Source organism: Candoia aspera, chromosome 8 (assembly GCF_035149785.1).
Source record: "Candoia aspera isolate rCanAsp1 chromosome 8, rCanAsp1.hap2, whole genome shotgun sequence".
Taxonomy (NCBI): domain Eukaryota; kingdom Metazoa; phylum Chordata; class Lepidosauria; order Squamata; family Boidae; genus Candoia; species Candoia aspera.
Genome location: NC_086160.1, coordinates 38,706,595 through 38,727,989, shown reverse-complemented (window position 1 = coordinate 38,727,989; position 21,395 = coordinate 38,706,595). Strand labels below are relative to the sequence as shown.

The 21,395-nt window shown below is 36.8% G+C and overlaps 1 protein-coding gene across 1 annotated transcript in view; it reads left to right on the top strand.

The window, feature by feature from the left end:
• EDNRA (endothelin receptor type A) overlaps positions 1-16,410 on the top strand; it is a 35,594-nt gene extending 19,184 nt beyond the window's left edge. The window contains exons 5-8 of the mRNA XM_063309783.1: positions 7,382-7,534; positions 8,908-9,041; positions 11,075-11,183; positions 12,474-16,410. Of these exons, the coding sequence (XP_063165853.1) occupies positions 7,382-7,534; positions 8,908-9,041; positions 11,075-11,183; positions 12,474-12,614 (537 nt within the window). The 3' untranslated portion in view covers positions 12,615-16,410. The remainder of the gene's footprint in view (positions 1-7,381; positions 7,535-8,907; positions 9,042-11,074; positions 11,184-12,473) is intronic.
• Positions 16,411-21,395: the final 4,985 nt, after the last annotated feature.

The window sequence follows — 21,395 nt, the reverse complement described above, 5'->3', positions numbered from 1 at the left end:
GGAGGGCCACTATAATGTCCATTTTATCCTCTATTGCTTTCATGCGGGCAGGGGTGACAGGTTCTTCTAAGGGTCCAGTGGTCACTACCACCCTCGGTGATAAGGGGATTTCATGTTCCCAGGATGGCTGTGGTGATTCCCTCCCCGTTCTTGCTTCCACCTCGGGTTGGGGTTCACCCCTTGTAGCACCCTGCACTGCCAACAATAGATCATCCAATTGGGCATCCCGCTTATCTCGACGTGCTGCCCTTTGGGCTCGAGAACTCGGAGCTACCAGGGTCTTTGTCGAGTCCGGCTCTTCTTCGCTCCCATCACTCTCGCGCAGTTGAGGTTCTGTCATCGCTAGCGCTCCCCTTTACCCAAAACTTGGATGGGGCTAGCGGAAGATGATATAAATGATTCTCAGCTTTATGTAATGGTTGCCTAATCCCAAATACTCAGTCTCACAAGCCAGGGCTTAAAGATAACTGATTTATTAAAGGAATAGTATGCAAATACAGAGAAAGCTGAGAATGAGCAAAAGCGCGCCAAATACAAACTTAAAAGCCTTGCGTCCGAACCAGTCCCGCCCCCAATGCTCGTTAGCAACCACCCCCCTCCCAGGTGCTAGCAACCGTTACATGCGCCTGGGAAAATAACCTTGAAAGGAGTTACTAACCCAAACTTACATTCCGAAGTAGCAAGATAAAGAACACAGCAGAAATGGAAAATACCAGCAAACGTGCAAGCATGTAATACACGGATTAGAGGTTTGACAGGTTTGACATGAGAAACGTTACGATGTTAACAGAACATTGAAATGATGAACATGACATAACCATAATAGGAATATGGTCTGGCAACATCTTTTTTCTGATATTGCCTTCATCTTGTCCCCAGTCCAAGACCCATACAGGGTTAAATCATCTGTAGCTGTACCAGTGTTAATGTTTTTCTCCTTAAGCTGCCAACATCCAAGAGCAATTGCAGAGTGGGTAAAGTCAAGTGACTATAAATGTGTGGGATCATTGTAGTGTTTATTGGCTGTCTGAGGCTGATGTGGACTCACAGTCTCCACACACTGATTTGCCACAATTTCACTGTTGACTCCCTCAAGAGTTAGATATAGCAGCCCAGTAATCTATTAGAATTGTGTAATAGCTGTAGATTCCTGAGCTAGCAGCTTTGACTTAGTCCTTTAACTCTTTGGCCCTTATTACTTCAGTACAAGGCTGAAACAGTGAAAACAGTGGAATGAAATAACAGAACAGGGTGAAATAGCAGAACACTAAAATGGTGGAAACAACTCCCCCCATCTTTGCCTTCTGAAAAGAATATGTAGGAATGTGAAAGATAGCATTTGTTGCCTATATATATATATATAAATGCTGTTGGTGACTCATCTACCTTCATAATTCTATCTTCCATCCATCCATCTTTATTCAGCTTAGGCTGTGACAGAAAGGAGTATTGGAGAAGAGAATAGGAAAGACCCTAGAAAAGCCAGGCAGAGTCCTGCAATTGGACCTGTCCAGCTCCTGTTGCCGTATCATGATTGCATGTGTTTTTTTTATGCAAGCTGTGGACATGCTGAAGAGAGAGGGCAGCCAAATTGGAAGAGTTAGCCATTTACTTTGCTGATCACATGCTAAATATGTATAATAAGTGCAGCACCTCAGAACAGATTCTTTAAAGTCAGGACAACATCTGGCAACGACAACAACTTTCAAGCTGGCGTAGTTTTCTGCCAATTCAAGGATGGGTGGATAGCCCATTAGCTCAGCAAAGGAGAAGGTTTCCATCTCTTATGTCATCAAGCTACCTTTCAGTAGCCCCATGTGAAAACACAACATGTTGCCTTAGGTACTTTTCCTGTTTTCTTCCTGAATCCATGATAGCTTACATGAAAGAGTAGCATGTTTCAGTGTGAGCTTTTTAAACTATAGCTTTCTGACTGTTCCCTTCTCCGAAGACTATTTCTGTAAGGATCATAATCACTTCTCTTTCAGAGGGAAAAGAAGCAGTAAGAGGGACTAAGTAGAAAAATCAGCTAGAAATAGTTAAATAGTTTCTTCCTCTGGCATTCCTCTTACAGCTGTTGGAAGTTTAACAAAACAAAGCATTGCAGAAAAGATAACTATGACCGCTTATAGTATGTGATTTGTTAAATCCTTAATGATTTCTCCTTTCCGTTTTGCCCTAAGAAAAGTAGCTAGTTTTCTTGCCTTTCCAAACATATTCAAACTTCTATTAAGAGGTTCCCTAGGTTGCAAGTAATTACCTTTTCTTGTGTATTTTGGTGACAGCCAAATACACACAAACAGATATGTCTAAATGAAACAGAAGAAGTGTAGAAGCAAGTGCAGGAAGTTTTTAAATAAATGAAGGCTAAAAGGATGTCAGACTTAAATTTGATATGTATTATAGCAAATCTTTCAATAAATCATGTCAGTTAATATCAATAAAATGTCATGGTTCTTCATGGTTACTTCTTTGTGTTTTCTTAGAAAACAGTTCATTATTTTTAAGTTCATCTTTCAAAGGTTTGTCCTAGAATGTAAATCCCAAAAGGCCAAGTGCCTTAGGGAACATGGGAAAGGCACATTTCCTGGAGAAAACTAGTTCCATGTGGACTTGCATGCCGCAGACAAAAGGATGCCTGTGCCACTTATATTAAAGTACAAAATTGAGTTGTTGCAAGATCTGTGTAAGCTTTAACAGCTGCAATTCATCATTTGAAGACATCTTGGTTTAGTTCTTAAGTTAAAAATCTCACATTTTAAATGCTAAATAAGATAAACTTTTCATATTTATAGCATTCATTTTTCATTAGCACAGTGACTTAATGCAAGTGGAAGGAAGAGAGTTTAATACAGACAAGATGTATCTTTTTGGGAAGAAATTAGTTATATATCCTTTTGTTTGCAAATGTCTTCAGATTTTTGATCCTGCAGGTCTTCAGTAATAGAATCATTTAATTATGCTAAAAGCCTTGCATTCTATTTTCCTAGAATTTATATTATAAAGAGCAACATAAATTTAGGGTGGAAAAGACAAAGTTTTGAATTGCTGCCTTCCAAATAGACAATAGTAGACAATAGAGATCCATTTGTCTTAGTGTAAGTCATCTTCATCTAAAGGTTGAAAAGGACCCGTCATCGTAGCCATTGTAAAAACTTACTTTTATTTTGTGCAAGTGCTTTACATGGCTGCATTCAGCTGATGGTTGGGCTCTGTTAAGATAGGGTTATAGTGCTATTCCAGAATACTGCTAACCTTTTATGCAAAAGCAGTTCAAATAACAGCTGACTGGCAATGGAACAGTTGTGCAGTGAAGCTGAACAAAAAGATCCAGCAGCCATTTTTGCCATTACCACTGGTCACTTGCTATACAGGTTGATCTGGAAATCAAGTCAACCATCTGGCAGGCACAGGGAGAGAGAACTCAGATTGAAAAAAATCAATGATGAAACAGTCTGATACAGTTTTGGATTGCATATCATGCCCTTTTCAGTTATGAAGGCATATTAAATGTGTGCTTGCATAAGAGTATCCAAAGTCCCAGAACAAGCATTAATTTCCTTCTGTCATCTGCACTTAAGCTGCTCTGTTGTCATATGCTGATAAGGGTATTTTCTCTGCATATGTACTGGGTACAGTGCCCAGTTGAAGGAACTTAAAGAGCAGTCCATTCTGCTAGAGTTACATTGGTGCAATTCACACGTACAGGAGATATTGCTACCAATTTATGCAATCCAGATCAGAGAGCCTTCTTTGGAGAATCCATTTTGATCACATTTATTCTAAATTTGCCCTACTTTTAATATGAAACATATTTTTAAAATTTTTCCTTTAGTTCTATTGTTGCCACATTTAACTAACCAAAACTTTTTCACAGACATTCTTACTGATTTCAATAGCATCATTTGTGAGAAAAAACACATTGGCTGGAAATTTTAGAAACTGTAGCTCTCATATATCTAGCAGGATCTGGTAAGGAAAGAAAGGGCCAAATTCCTATTTTTGTGTCCTTACTTCCAAATGTAAACAGTGCTCGTAATTGGAATAAAAGGAAAACATTATTTTATTAAGATTACATTAATTTACAGTAAAGGTTTAATTTGTAAATTCCAAAGCTAACTCTTCTATTTAGGTGTGCATAAACAAAATAGCAGATTTGTGACTCTAAAGAGCCAAACATAATCCTTAGCTATTTGCATTATGATATTCTGTTATGGGAACAAGTAAAATCAGAATAAACAACTGGAAAGAGGATGAGAACAAAGGATCTCTTTTATACCAACCCCACTCAATAACAAATAATTGGGAAATAAGAACTGTTTCACTTGACATGTAAGTGTATGTTTGTATGCATGCCTGCTCCTCACATACAGAAATGAGGGGAAAATGCATAGAGGTAGGTCTGGTTTTGTTAAAGATATTCGCTCAAACCACTGATATTTCCCCTTCTTCCTGCCACATGAGCAGCATACCATGCAAAGGGTTACATTCCAGGCAGGGGGTTAAAACAACCAGAGAATCAGAGTAACTGGAAAGAGCAGGCTGTTCTACACATTTTCCAGACTAAGACATGTTTAAGTGGCCTCTTTCTGCTGGGTACATAAGCAAGACAGTTAATCTTTCTACTGATAGCAGGGCACAATTATACATAGAAGACATTCTTAACCTGGACCTTTTGGAATCAAAGCCATTCTTAAAAGCCTTAAAAGGTAACAGACCAGGCTTTCTGTTGGACAGACAATTAGCATGAGTCCTGGTGCTCTTTGATTTTAATACACAGATTAGGAAGCATTTAATCGCTGGGATTTAAAAGTCAGTTTTGATAATACTATGATGTCCAGAAATAAGTACAACACGAAGAAAGGCCTTAATCACAAGTCAAGACAGATCAGAATCTAAGCGCTCTTATTCTCTTTGCTTCTTGCTGTCTTTGTCTCCCAAGAGATTTGATAGGTTACTTAAACACCTTCCTTATTCATCTCCTGTCAGTTCAACCTGACCACACTCCGTCCTTCAGTTTTACTTTATTTCTTCTTTTGTGAAGAAGAATATCTTCCCCATAAATATGGGGAAGATATTTATAATGAGATAGGGGTATATTGAGGAATCTGTACTCTGGGATATTACTGCATTTTCCAAACCATGGGCCCTACTGTGTAGAAACTCCTGAGAGTTTTAATTCAGCAACATCTGGAGGGCCATAGGTTCCCTGGCCCTGGGTTAAGGAGACTGTGGCGCAGATCACAGTTGTTTGCTTACAAGTCCACATTATATAATAGTTCAGAGAGTAAGCCAACTATAAGAAAGGCACTTAATGCTGTTTTTCACAGGTTGCCTCCATATAAATATTAAGCAGGATTGCTTAACCATTGTGAAGCCTAGTTTATACATGACACATAATAAGTGAGTACATGATAAGCCAAAAGCAACCATCTTAGGACTTAGCACATTATGTGAACCCAGCCACTCTGTCCAGCTAAAGAAATTAGAGTTATGATTGACTATTTATGAATGTCTGGTACAGGGTGATTGTTTTATGTGGAGAAGGAAAGTCCCAGTGAGGGGAGCCAGGAAGATGATCTTGGAGAAGGAGTCCAGAGGGCATTAGGAAAACAGGTGCAGAAGAAACATGTGTTATGTCCAGACAGGCAGGACAGTACAAAGCAACTCAGGCTAGACCCTCTCTGACTCCCTGGGGTATAAGAGGGAGGAAAGGGAAGACACAGGCAGACTTGTAAGATTCTGTCACTAAAGCCTATCTCAATAAAGGATAGTCTTCCTGTGGAGTAAGTTTCCTGATGGAGCTCTAGTTGTAGGGCTGACACTGAGCTCCTAGCCTTTGGTCTTACCATCTTGAAGAATGATTATTGCCAGTAACAAACAGCTGAAAAACTTTAGTGGAGTTGTTATTGAACAGTAGCATATCAAAAGATAATACCAATATTAGTAATGAATCTTTCTAGATCTTACTCATGCAATAGAAAAGTTATATAAATTAACAATTGTTTAAAATTACCCCTTAAAGGGCTTACGGTCATTAATCATTTGTATTTAATGTAGGAATGGAAATTATATTGTGGCTGAACTTTTTTTAGTTATTGATTTATTTATTAAATTTGTATCCCACTTTTTTCTCTGGGAGTTCAAGGTGTCATAAATGGAGAATTTCCACTAATTTTATTCTCACAACAACCCTATAAGGCTGAGCTGAGAGAAAGTGACTTAATGGTTAAATGGGACTTAAATTTGGATCTCTCTGGTCCAAATCTAACTTCTTTAATCACTACACTACATTACACTACACTGGATCTTTCATGCAAGTCAACAATATATTACTGGAAAGCATGGAGACATATATATTTAACACGAAAATGTAGTCCAGTGCTGGTGCAGTGATCTGGTTGACTATCTCTGTGTGTGTGGATAGACTGTGTGTACAGTATATGTTGTGTGTATGAGATGGAGAAATTGAGGGTTGTGCAATTATCAAAAAGAGGGAATAGAGGGAGAAAGACTTGGTTACTACCCTATTTATATATATTTTGGAGCACATTTTTTTTATATACAGCGGGGCTTTTTAAAAAACTAGATATGCAAAACTTTGGACTGTAAGACTCTAACTCAATAAAGAATAATCTAGAAGCAGATTTAATGAATTCAATTTATTTTAGTTCTAAATAGATATTGTACTGGGTTGAGCTGTTTGTTTATGAAAGATGTGGTAAGGCCAACTTTTTTGAAAATGTTCTGAACATGTGTTAGAGAGGTTTACTATGAACCATTAATAATACAGCATAATTCCATTATGACTTCAAGTTAAATCCCCCTCCCATTATTCCATTTTGTTTATGACAAATATATTAGAAAAAAAATATGCAAAAAAATTCTATTTTAGTGCAGGTATATTCTGCCTATCATCCAGGAGCTAAATGTCCAACAACTTTGTGACATAATTCTGCTGATATGACTGGCCAAAGCCCCTTCATTTAGGAACAGAAGCTTATGATGTAGCACTTCAGGCAGCAGAATGTCTTAAGTAGTCCTGTATGTCAGGGAATGGTCGTTTTCAAATCAAAAGCAGAGATGGAAATATTTTCCTAACAGTTTCTGATTGTGATCATTTTTGTGGTCCTATTTATGCCAATTACTCATCTGTGTAGAGTGGTTTTCTCAACCTGGTAGCCTCCAGAGCTGAGAACTAACTCCTAAAATTCTTCAGACAGGATAGCCATTGCTGTGAATCCTGAGACTTGAAGTCCACAGATTTGGAGGCTTCCAGTTGAGAAGGCTGGTAAGAACCTAGCCTGCATACTCTATGGAAATTACAGAATGGCATTGCAAGTTACTTAGCAACAACCTGTCATATTTGATGTCTTTGCAGTTTTATATAAAAGCAAAAGACTGGTGGCTCTTTGGTTTCTATTTCTGCATGCCACTTGCTTGCACTGCATTCTTTTATACCCTGATGACCTGTGAAATGTTAAACAGGAGGAAGAGTAATTTGAGAATTGCTCTCAGTGAACATCTTAAGCAGGTAAGGAGAAAACACTTTTAACATGCATTTTCATTCACTGTCATTAAAGCTTTACTCTGCAAACTTTTGATCTCAATAAAATGCATTCTGCGAATAGAAAGCATGGCTAAAGGTGAGTTTTGACTCAAGTGTATTTGGGTAATCACAGAACATAGGGCAATTTAGAGTGCAAGCAAATAATGCAGGTAACCTGTTAGAGTTCAAATTATTTCCTTATCCAAATAAGTATGACATTTTTTCACTCTCATTTTCTAAGAGCTTTCTTTGGCCTAAGCTGTTGTATGTGTTGGGTCTCAACTGCTATAACTACCAACCAATTTATTTATTTGATGCCACCCAACTCCAAATGACTCTGGCCAGTTCACAATACACCAAAGCAATATAAAAACAGTATACCAGAGGCAAGCAACAACAAAACAAGAAGACAGAGACAAAGAAAAGGAAGAAGAGGAAAAATGGCGAACCTGGCAAACCCCAAAACATGCCACTAACAACTGACATCCAACAAATGGGACACCAACCACCCTAGTCCAAGGCCTGGGAGAACAGCCAGGTCTTTATGGCTGTTCAGAATGCCAACAGAGTGGGAGCCATCCAGGACCAAATTTTCTAATACTTTATTATCAAGAAATGCCATCTAGCTTAAAGAGATTCCTTATATTGAATCCCCCCACATCATTCTGTCATTCTAAAACTCCATTTCTCAGGGTTTCAATTTAACTTTAGTTTAATTGTATTATTTAGACCAAATTCCTAAATTTTTCATATCAAGTTGATGAAAAAGATGAATTTTATTTGAAATTCTAGGGGATTACAGCACCACAAAGTTTGATCATTTATGACTTGTGGTGTTGTGACTTGCCATATTTTTTAAGCTTTCTTGAAGTAATACAGTTTTTTAAAAGCACGTGGATATGGTCTGATCACTAACTACTTTGATATTTCTTATTTTGAAGTGCTGACATGTTGAATTATGTTGAAACTGGTTGTTGTCTAATTTGAATACCACCTCTGCTTCCGTGTGCCCTGAAAAAAAGATGTCACTGCTTTAAGGGTGATGGTAACTTTAATAACTGAATGCAGCACATCTTCTTTCTCAAGTTGCTTTCATGAATACCAGAGATCCTATACTCGTGTGAGGTCCAAAGCCTTCTTCATAATTTTTTAAGTATAGGCAATAACTTTCTCTCGTACTTTTTTAATTGTAAATTTTCTGTTAAACCTGTATATATGAATTTTGGTAAGTTATTAGAAATAAATGAACCTTTTTTTCTTGCCTATTGCTAATTTGGGAAACTTCCATATTTTCCTCCTCAGCTGCTTCATGTTTGCCTTAGCTTATGTTTGCAGTTCATTGTCTTTTTTCCCCCTAGCGCCGAGAAGTTGCAAAAACTGTTTTCTGCTTAGTTGTGATTTTTGCTCTTTGCTGGTTTCCTCTTCATCTGAGCCGGATACTGAAGTCAGTGCTATATCACGAACGTGACCCCAATAGATGTGAATTACTCAGGTACTCTTTTAATCTGGGATATAATTTAATTTGATGAAAGACGAATGCAGCAACACAATAAGTGAATTAGCATAGACTGTCTTCTAATGAATTCTGGGCTGCTTGTTATTATAAAAACATGACCATTTAATCAACATAAAAGTATAATCAATGCTGCTTAGCAGTTAACAGCTGCCCCCTGATACTGCTGGTTGCTTTATTTAAAGTTCTCCATTCCAAAGGGCTGCAGAAGCACCATTTTTATTGCTTTCCTAAATGCTAGCTGGGAGCCATCTTCACCTCTGGGAACAAACTGTTCCTAGGTGAGGGGGATGCAACTAAGACATGTAGGATGGGCAGATTCCACCTGAAATAGATGATCCCAGAGGTAACAAAGCATTGAGCCAAAAAGAGTTTTATAGATGATGACCAGCATCTTGGATTGAGCCAAGAAGCCTACTGGCAATCAAAAGCCCAGAAGCCTACTGGCTCCCCCCCAAGTGGGGGAGATGGGCGGTAATAAAAATATGACAAATAAATAAACAAATAAATGAATGAATAAAACAGCTTCTGCAGCGTACAGTAGGTGTTGTTCTACTGAATGGGCTTCCACCAGACCACAGGCAGTCATTTCTGTTCAATGCCAGCTTTTGGGTCATCTTTAAGGGCAGCCCCATGTAAAGTTAATTGAAGTAGTCTAACCAGGAAACAACAGGTGTGTGACTCACTGTAGTCAGTGCTCCTGTTCCAGAAGGGTCACAACTGTGGACATCCAATCCTGGCCAAAGGCTTTTCTGGCCACAGTCTCCAGTTGCTGCTCTTATCAGGAGCCATGAACCCAGGACAAACCCCAGCTTGCTCACCAGCTTCTTCAAGGGATGTACAACCCCATCAGGAGCCAGAGATGTAATTGCCTTTGTATATCAAGATTTCTTTTCTTCCCCCCCCCTTTCTTTGTATCTTTAAACAACAAAATAGTGGAGACTTTAGCACTTAGCCCAGAGACTCAAAAATATCTTTAAAATTATTTTCCTAATTGTTAAAAATGGCTTATTATATTCTGGGGGTTTTTATGGTTAATCTTTCATCAATGATATACTGAACACTAACTGTATAATTTCAATAACTTATACATTCATTAATATAAGAATAAATATGACTATTCAGTCTTTCTACTAGTTTGTTTATCTACAGTACTTTCTCCTTAAGTAGGGGCAAACAACTTCTTGGGAGACTGGAATTGCATTTGATTTTTAAGTAATATGCTGGGGCCACTTTTTAAAAAGTGGGCAAGGCCAGGACAAAAATTAAACTTGATTTAAATGTAAATGTAATTAAAGTACATTAAAATAAATTTTGGGGGAGATGGGCGGTGGCAAAATTTGATAAATAAATAAATAATACAGTTAATGCAATTGTGTTTCATGTACTGTATTTAAGTACTTCCCCCTTCTTGCACATTAAACGTTAAAATTCAGTAGCTACTTTGGGGAGAGGTAATGGGTGGTGTTTCCAGGGATTCAGGAGCCACATGCAACCTAAAGCTCCAGGTTGTGCATCTTGGCCTTATAATACTATGTTAGCTGTTTTTGAAGCAGGTAAGAAGACAGTTGCCTTCCAGTAATGCAATCTTATAATCAACCTCAATTGGTCTTACTCCCAAGTAACTGGACAGGAGGATAGTAATCTTCAGGGTCTATTTCTTCTTGATTATGTTAATTATACAAGATAAACCATCATTTTTTGCTTTCACTCTCCCATTATCTTTCGAATGGCTCCAGAATACTAAGTTAATAAGCCAGGGTTTTCTACTGTATTATGCTTCTGTTCATTTCAAAATGCTCTATCGTTTGACCCATGTGCTCTGTAGTCCTAATTCTCCATAGATGACAACTAAGCACTTTGAATCCTGTTACTCATTTTTACCTGAGGCATTGAAGACTCTTGAAGAAGACACAGCTATAGCATAAGAGTTCCACAAAGTTATAATGGCTGAGGAATATTTTTCCACCATTACAGGGTTGTAACATTTTTCATTCTCTTTTTGATCCTAGTTTTTTGTTGACATTGGATTATATCAGCCTTAATCTAGCAACCATAAATTCCTGCATAAATCCTATAGCACTCTATTTTGTGAGCAAGAAGTTCAAAAACTGTTTCCAGGTAAGAACCCTAAAGATTCATGAAATTAAATGTATCAAAAGTAATACTGAGGAATAAAATGTGAAAGATGACTATGAAGGAATATTTTCAGTCCTTTTCCAAGTTGATCACATGTTTTAAGTATTGATGTTTGGATTATAGAACCTGCTTTCTGCCTAAGTAAACATTCAGGAACATTTGTCTGAATGTTTTATGGCAGCTTTCCCCAACCTTATTCCATTCAGTTATGTTGCACTTTGAGAATTTCCAGTATTTCGTTGTGGTGGCTGACAATCCTGGGGTTTGTCTAATACATCTGGAAAGCACTGGGGAGGGCTGTTATTATAGTCTGATGTCATTAAACCTGAGATTATTCTGATAACCATTTAACACAGTTTAGCCACAAGCCTGCCCACTTTTAGACATTAGATGAAGAGTTACATGAAGGTTTATCCCACAAAGAGATGGGGATGTGCCATTTTTACTAGCACCATGGGCCGTTTCAGTCATCACTAATGTTGATGCAGCTATTTACAGAATAGGCTGGTTCTTGGATGGTTCTTCAATAATTATACATAACCTCAGAACTAAAAACTTGAGTGCCTCCACTTCACACTGCAGTTCAGATGGAGATAGAAGGTGGAAGATTGCCAAAAGGGGGAGGAGGATCATTCTAGGGCTAGTCAGAAAGTGCCAAAATGATAGAAGCTCAAGAATTGTTATGTTGTATTAAATTCAGCATAGCTCAATCAGCTCTTGCTACTTCTTTCATAATTTAGTCCACTTGACTTGCTTGCTTTTAAGAGAGAGGAGTAGCTGCAATACAAATCATATATCTGTTTCTAAAAGCTCCTGTTAAAAGGAGCCATATTTTCCCATCAATTTCAAATTTTTTTTCCAAGTTTCATAGTGTTCTTGTCTAGTTAAGCTGGAAGTATGGTACAGTAAAACAAAAGAAGTACATTTTTCTTTATCTATCTATCTATCTATCTATCTATCTATCTATCTATCTATCTATCAAATTTCTATCACTGCCCATTTCTCCCGAAAAGGGACTCTAACTACATAACTACATTTAACTACATGTCAGTCACAGTTTAGTAAAGAATTAGGTATACTTAAGAGTAAATCAACCCCATATTCTATTCAGTTATTACACATTTTGACATTTTGAAGTGTAATATCACTCAGGCCTAATTCTGCTTTCTTCACTCTGGAGACTTCTGCACTCCACTGAAGATGGAAAGTGACCCTTCACCAAAATAAATTAACCAACAAACTAGTAATGTTTGGAAACTTTTCTCTTGCCAGTCATGCCTCTGCTGTATTTGTCATCGGACAGGAAGTCAGACGTCATCTGTTCCTATGAATGGAACAAGCATTCAGTGGAAAACTAATGAACTGAACAACCACAACACAGAACGGAGCATCCACAAGGACAGCTTAAATTGAGATTCGGCAAAAGCTGTGCTTCAGAATTTAAGGAAAAGACAACAGAAATTATATCTAGGGTTCAACAAACTTATTTATTTGGAAGCTCTGTGCTCTAGCACTTAATTCCAAAGATGACCAAAAAGAACAGATGTGCGTAAGTGAATCCTTAAGTGGAATTCAAATGGTGGCGAGGAAGGTTCTTTTTCTTATAAAGAAATTTACCTCTTGGCAGAAACAAGAAGAATCTACCAAGTACTCTGCAGAGTGTTCACAGATTTCAGCCAGAACTTCTAGCTGTATGTTATGTCGCGTATTCTGTTGCATCATTTTAATTGTATAATCATATAGAATTTCCTTTTTCAAGAATTGTGAAAAAGTGGAACCTGTAGCTACTCTATAATGACACCATTCTTTTGTCAGGAAATAGTTTAGTTAGTCTGTTTAGAAGCATGTTCAGCAGAAAACACTTTTATCACTATAATATACATGCTAGTTTAGATCTAAGCAGCATTTTATGTGTTGTAATGTAACAAATGAGATATAACTTGGACAAAGATCTTTTGTGGTGTTTTGCCAACCACTGGTTTTTGGGTACAGATATAATATTAGGACTTAACATTTAGGATATAAACTTATGCCCAAAAGGTACAGCAGTGCATTAGCAGGCAAATTTTAAATAAATCATATGCATATATGATATCACCATGATACATGTTCTCTGTGAAAATACCTTTTGAGAGCTATTCATATTTCTCCTTGGCAAATGATTCCACTGTTGAACTGAGCTTACTTTTTATAACATTCAACTGGAATCTGTCTTCCTACAACTTAAGACCATTATGCCATATCCAGCACTTTATTGTGTGATGTCCCTTCAGGTATTTGAAAAATGCTTTTAAATTTCCCCTCAGACTTTTCAAGGCCCAACATACCCACTTCCTCCCGTTTCTTCTCAAAAGACTTAAGTTTCCTTGTTATCCTTCTCTGCATCTTTTTCAGTTTCTCTGATTTTTTTCTTTAAAATGTGGACACAGTCAGAGCTTGCCACAGTAATAGAGGTGGGGACTAATATTTTACAGCTGCAAATTTAAATGGGAGTTTATCTATATGAAAACAAATCAGATATGATCTTGTTACCAAAATTTGTGGAGAATGGAAATGTGGGTAATACCACTTTTAAGTTTTAAATTCTATTTCATAAAAATGCTACATTTGCAACTCTTAGTGATATACCTAAGTGTGATAATTCTGGCATTCTGTTGCAGACAAATCCTAAAACATAAATCTCTATTTATCGTGGGCAGAACCAGGAAGCAAACCATGGTTTCTCTTTTTGGCACCCCTTTTTTCCTATTTTGCTTGGGCATCTTTTTTTATTTCTCTTTCTTTTGATAACATAATGTGCTGCCAAGGAATAGAGAGATCAACTGTCCAGAGTTCTGACTTGGGTCTCTTTCGAAGGACTGCTGAAATTAGTCTGAGAACTTCATGGGCCCTGAATATCAGCCAAACATTCTTTGTAGTTCATTTTGTAGAATTTCTATTTCTACAATAAATAGCACTTATGTGCACTTAGAGAAATCATTCTGTAACAGAACAGGGCACAAATAATTCCTGCCTGGCTAAATGTGTATTAAAAAAACTCGCAGGAGTCCATTGAATAGGATCTTTTTAGTTAAATTAGAGTGGAGACTATGGGGGTGAACAAATATGTTAGGTTTGACTCTACTGTGTTTCTAGCTTTTCTAGTCTTAATTTTTTTCATCCTATTTCACATCAGATTGATACTTTTGTTTTTTAAAAGTTGGCATGAAAATTCATTTATATATTTATGAACATCTCTCACAACAGACATATTGTATATAATTTGTATAATATATGTTTTGGCATGTATTATATAAGCAAGTTGCTATGTATTGTGCATTTTGCACATTATTCCCACTAATATAGGCTTTTTGTGCATTTTCCCCTAACATGCACTTCTGTATACTTTTTTTTTTTGTAAAATTGCATCAAAAATGTGAGACGTATGTTTTTCAACCATAGTTTCAGTTTGCATATTGGTGAAAAGTTATATAAGTTTATATTAAAATACAAAACAAATGCCTTCAGCTTTAGAAAGCACCTTCAGCTTGAGAACCATATTCTGCTTCTTTAGCAGCTGTATTGAACCATTTCTTAAGGCAGCATGACATCTTGCTTTCAGGCTTTCGTGGATGTCTAGAGAAAGCTGGACTGTTTTAATGAATAGCAAAGAGGTACCCTGTGTTCACACATGGTCCAGAACACTTCTGAATAAGTTTTCAAAGCCCTTCATAGAAATAGCTAATATTTGGACTGAGCTGAGACAAATACCAGTGAATTCAAATTTTGTTATCTGTTATGCATAGGTAGCTCAGCAAATGACATTGCCCAGCTGATCTTGGCTGCTCTTGAAATCTTAAGCAGGTCCAGTCCAGTTAGTTGGATGGAGATCAACAGGAAATACCAAAACTGTAGGCTAGATTGGGTAGTTAAGAAAACACCCCGGAAGAAGATAATAACAAACCATTTCTCTTCTTCTGTCAAAGAAAACTATATAGGCCTATAGAGGTAGCCAATTCAAGGGAATCTTTACTTTTTTCATGAGTAAATAACAGTATAATTCTTTGTCCCCTAGAATGCCTGATGGACAATCCTGGTTCCTCCTCCTAGCTGGGAGTTTTATAGGCAAGAAGCTTTTATTAACTTTATTCTCTCCTCTGATAATCAGTGACACTGTGTCCAGTGTTGGAAACTCTGTGTTGGGAAGGTCTCAAAGGAAGCAAAGGACAGGATGGAATGGGATGGCATGACCATAGATTCGAGAAAAGATTCAGAACAATTAAATTCTACTGCTGTTCCAAGTAGGTATCCAGATACTGAGCATTGGCCTTAATGCTTTGTAACACTGATGTGCTCTTCCTCCTTTTATTTTGGTTCATTAAAGATATTGGAGCTATCAGAGTACACTGATTAACTGGTCAAATTGCAATACCCATCATGTTAACTTTAATAGGAAGGACAAGTGAATATTGAGAATTGCAGCCAATATGCTCAAAATTACATGCTGAGCTAAGATCAGTCCAACTATTCTTCTTTTTTCTCTATAGTGTTTAATTTTTGGTAACTTTTGGCATATTTCAATGTTCAGAATTCCTCTACAGCAATTATCACTTAAGTAGGTCTTTAACACTGGTAATGTGGCAGAGGTTCTAAATAGTATGTTATCAGTTTTATTCATTGAATTCATACATGATGCTTCAAGTGCCTTCTGGGGGAAATTAAAATTTACAAATATAGTAAAAATGTGAAATATGAATCCATGTAAGTCATTATAATCCAAATGACTTCCTTATCATTATCATAATGTCTACACTGTAGTCCTTACAGGTAGCATTTTATTTCCCAGCAAAATGAATTGCTTAGAACAACACAACTCACAGTACACTGGCTGCAGAATATTATCAGCCAATTAATGATGTCTGCTATGCCTAAGTAGGCAAAGTAATCATGAGGCTTTGAACCTTTAGCAATTTCAAATAGATACAATTCTGTGCATAATTAAAAGGTCAAATGCAAAGTTACATTTGCCGAACAATTACACCCATCTTCATATAGAAGATAATACTGTAATTTGTATACTGTATATACCATGTCTATGTACAATGTCTAGGTATTTTGGTACTTTGGTACTTCTGATAACTTCCTTCTGTTTATATGCATATTTCTTGTTTTCAAATAAACTGTAATGTGTTGACATTGCTCTGTAATAAAGCAGAAGAGCATGCGGTGAGTGATTTTTTTGTTTCTACACAGAGAAACAATAGAAATACAGAAATTTTATAATTTATGAATGTCTAATATCTCTCCATATGTGCTTGTGTGTATGTGTATGTATATATACAACAATATTAGAAAGCAAGGAAACAATCTGGTTTCTGTAGAGAGGAATTTATAGCCCTGATCTTGAGCAAATGAAATCTTCACTAAAAACACAAAGTAGTTTGTTTTTAGTTCCCCTTCCAAATATTCTAGGCATCTGTGTTTTGGAGTATTTTCATAACTCACTCCTAAAGTGAAAGTTTTTTCTTATTATATCTATACATTTTAATTTAAAAAACAGGGTTTTTTTTTACTATTTTCCAATCTATGTTGATAATATTATATCTAGGGGACTGACATCTTACTCCCAGCTGTTTAACAGTAGCAACAAATGAAAAGTTCCCCTTCCCTTTACATTAGATTACTAAAAAAGAAGACTTGACGAAAAATCAGAAGATGGGTTGGATGTGAAGGACGATGGGAGCTTGTTTCTGGTGAACATCATAATTTTCCAGATTCAACATATTCCCAAATAATATTCTTTTCTCAAATCTAAGCATAGGTCAATTTTCCTGAGCTATTGTCTTGTACCTGGCTTCATTTAGCTTGCTTTTAGGTAAAAATACTACAGAGTACAAAGCCTGCAAGGTTAAAATAATGTAAGTATTTAAGAACATAAATGGAAGAATAATGATCTAAAAATATAGGTTGATTCACCCTGTACAGAAAAATAAAACATTGACCTCAGCTTCCTCTCTGCAAATTATTTTTATGCTGTTGAAATCAATTGCTGATTGACAGGTAATTTTCAGCTTTGTCAGTCTTTCATAAACTACACAATGTCCTTAGTTATAATATAATTGCAGATCAAACCACGTCCTAAATAGAATTACTTTTTAAATAAATCTTCAGCTAGAACTCCTCTGTTGAATACAATAGATGCTTCTCTCACAGATATTGTGTTGATTTAATGTCATATTTCTGAATTCCAAGAACAAGAAAAACTTTTCCTGGGAATTTCTTATTCAGATGGTCATGCTGACATTCTGTGATGTTTTCCCAACTCCAAATGTGCTAGAGCTTCAACTCCCTTAGCCACTGATCGTGTCAGCCGGGCATTCTGGGAATCTAGGACATTTGGAGAAGTCTGATCCACCCTATCCAATTAATTTGGCTGTCTTCATAGGAAACCACAGCAGTTTGGTCTAGTGGTTAAGGCAACGGGCTAGAAACCAGGTGACTGTGATTTCTAGTCCTGCCTTACGCAAGAAAGCTGGCTGGGTGACCTTGAGCCAGTCACTCTCTCTCAGCCCAACTCACCTCACAGGGTTGTTGTTGTGGGGAAAATAGGAGGAGGAAGAAAGGTTAGGTATGTTCGCTACCTTGAATTATTTATAGAATAACTCATCCCCATCACATCAACCTGTCCCACCTGGTCATGCAGAGAGGGCATACTACAGACCCCATCTGCAAGAGAATTCCATCTGGCGGGGTCCAGGAGGTGGGCCTTCTCTGCAGTAGCTCCCACCCTTTGGAACATACTTGCCCCAGAAGTGAAGTTAGCCCCCTCACTTCTGGACTTCAGAAAACAGTTGAAAACCTGGTTTTGTCACCATGCTCAGAGTGGGGAGAGGAAGAGCCATTCTTGGAGTTGGTTGGTTCCCTAGTCCTGCCGGGACCGGTCTTATTATGGGTTGAATTAGATCTGCCATTAACTTGGATTTCATTATATTTTATATTTGTATTTATTGATTATTGATATTATTTATGATTTTATTGAATTTTAAATTGTTTTTATTGTGAACCGCCCAGAGTCCCCCGTGTGGGGGAAATGGGCAGTGATAAAAATATGATAAATAAATAAATAAGAATAAGAATAGAAAATAAATAAATAAATAAAACTCATTAATAGTTATCGGGGCAGTGATGTCATGACACAAACACCATTCTTACATACTTGTGTCCCAACACTGGAGGCAGGGTTTTCCTTGTGATGGCATGATGCATGTTTTATCACTCTCCACCACCACCCAGCTCCCACCTCCTGCCGTGGAGGCCTAAGGCTGTCTTTTACTTGAAGAGCTAAATATGCATGGACTTTTTAAAGCACTTTGTCTCTGCTTCCACCAGTCTCCTAAATTTCAACTTACTCAGGATTGCTAATATGTACTGAGTCAGGGCTAAATTAGACAGGATATAAATTATGAATCATACTGCTTCAGTTTGGGAATGTATTTGCTGCATTATAAGCACATAGCTAACTGATCTACATCAAGACCATTGTAAACCCAAAGGTGGACTCTTACTGTATGGATATAGAATTTGGACTTTAATCATCTTCATCACTACCACCACCACCACCACCACCACCACCCTCTAAGAATATCCTAATTAAGGGTTTTAAAGGATTTTTGGTGGAGGGGTAGACAAAATGGCTGGATTTGATTTCTTGTTCCGCATGCATACTAACCCTGATCCAGAGGTTTTTCTTAAATAAAATCAGAAATGGAAGCAGGATAGCAGAGGTGGCATAATGATGTGAAGTTTAATCATATATGTCAAACTAGGCAAGATACTGTTCTAATCATCTGGTCTCCTGTAGTGTTTATTTTTATATAAAAACAGGCAGCATGAGGGAAGAAGCTCCATAGACTGATAAGTTTCCTTGTTAAAACCTTCTTGTTCAAGTCTTGAGAAAGACTTGACATCTTTCATGTAAGGACAGGACAACTTCTTGCTGAATAAACTGTCTCAGGAACAGATCTATTACATACCGCTTTCAAAATGTCCCTCCCCCCTTTTTATAGCCTGCCATTTAGGTACCAGAAGTAGCAGGCCTGCAGTTTGTCTTGGCACAACATGTCATTAACTAGATAAGGGAAAAGAAGTGATCAGCCTCCACCCTTCTTTCCACAGTGAATCATTCTCCTGCTCTAATCCATAAAAGCATCTGTGCACATACGTTTCTTCCTTTGAAAATGGTTAAACAGAAAGCCCAAATCCTAACTTCCCACACAACTGCTTCTGTTTATTATGTGAAGTCTACTTATTATGGATCAGCCTATACCATTATTTCTTTTTTTTAAAAAAAAATTAATAGTAATGTTATTAAAAATTACAACCACAATGATAAAAAACTAATACAACTAAAAATATTTAAAAAGAAAAAGAAAAAATAGAAGGTGCAGAAAAGAAAAAGAAAATAGAAGAGAAAGAAAAAAATAAGAATATAGTAAATAAAAAAATAAATATACTGTATAAAGAAATGAATTCCTTCTTCATCACAAACTTAATACCTTCTCTTAAAATACAACAAATGAACTCTTCTTCCTATATCTCATCTCTTATCTATAAACAGATCCTTAAAAACCTAATTTCAGTCCTGATCAGCAAAAGTCCATTAACAGTTACCAGACATAACAACATACCTATTTCAACCTTGATCAAATAAACCAACTGTATATTCCTTTTACTTTTAATAGTTCAAAAGTTTAATAGATCAAAAGTTTTGATCTTTAGTCTCTTCAAATAATCTCCTAGAATTTGATTTCTTTTCATTTTTTCCTTTTGTCCCTTCTCACAAAATTTTTCAAAGCTTTAGCAAGCCTACTTTGTAAATCCATTATAAGAAAGTTATCCAGGTCACTCTTTTGGTTTGTTATTTGTATATCCCTTTTAATTATTAAGACATCAGCTGGCTTCTTTTGTATGTCCAGTGTAGCATCTTTTTTCACTTTTAGATCAGTCCACTTTCAAATCCATTTTCAGATCAGTCTCAGTCTTGTCTGGTAAAACTTGTTCCTCTTCCATAACATATTTTAAACACGGTCCGTCTAGAGAGGCAGACACTCTTAAAATTAACTTCTGGGTCCATTGTTCCAAAATACTCTTCAATATGTCCAATGTTAAAATATTTTGCTCCATTCTGTATCATTATGTCAAGTTTAAGTGTTCTTCCCTTTTAATTGTAATCTTTAGTTCCTTCTGTCCAATCTTCAAAGTCCCATCCTATCATGTTTTTTTAAAGAATTCAGAACAAAAGCAGGAAGGATTCTTATAATTAATTCCAAAATCTTATTTCAAATTTATCTGGACCCTTATTCTTTTTGTAACTTTCCAAAATCAAAGTTTTAATCACGCTTTTACTATTTATTCCAGCAATTTTTTAAAGTTCTTAAACTTGTATTTAAAACTTCTTTCACTAAGGATTGAAGGAAACTTGCCCAGTGCTGTAACACTTGTTGATCCAAAGGTTTCTAATAGCTGAAAAGCAATTAACAAGCAATTTCCAAAAGTGATTAGAAAAGGAAGTATGTGATACCAGTGTCCTTAAAGGCACTGACCATGGGTTGAGCAAGATAGCTATTTCCTCATCTCTAAACCCACTGAAGACCACTATCTTGCAGGCTCCTTATGAGGAGCAACTGTATGGAGTACTTGTGGGTGATCTCAAGTCTTCTCCTTATCCAGAGAGGAATTACAAAGAGCCACTCTAGTTTTAGTGGAGCCGACTTCAGTTTGCTATTTCTTCCGCAGATGTCAGGCTATGCCATTATTTCTTAAAAAGCATTTTTTTCTTTGGCTTAATACTGAAGAGAAACCTGTATTATCATGCAAAAACTGAGGCAGACAGACTTGTGTTAGCTTCCATTAAACTAGCTGAGAATAAGTTGTTGGTTCAACTTTTATATGCAGTTCACTTACTTCCCAATTACTTCTCTCTAGAAATAGGGCAATCTAAACTCCTGAGGGCTGTATTTTAGATTCCTCCCAAGTGGAATTCTGCCTACCCACTATAGAGACTTCTGGTTGTCTGATGAACTTAAATCTCTGCTTCTGACTGCTTCTGTTCCTTTAATGGTTCAACCTGGATATTATTGTATAACTGTACTTTGTGTACTTGTGTGTGCTTGGTCTGACCCAGGACACTGTGGGCCTATGGTCTCTCCCCATAGA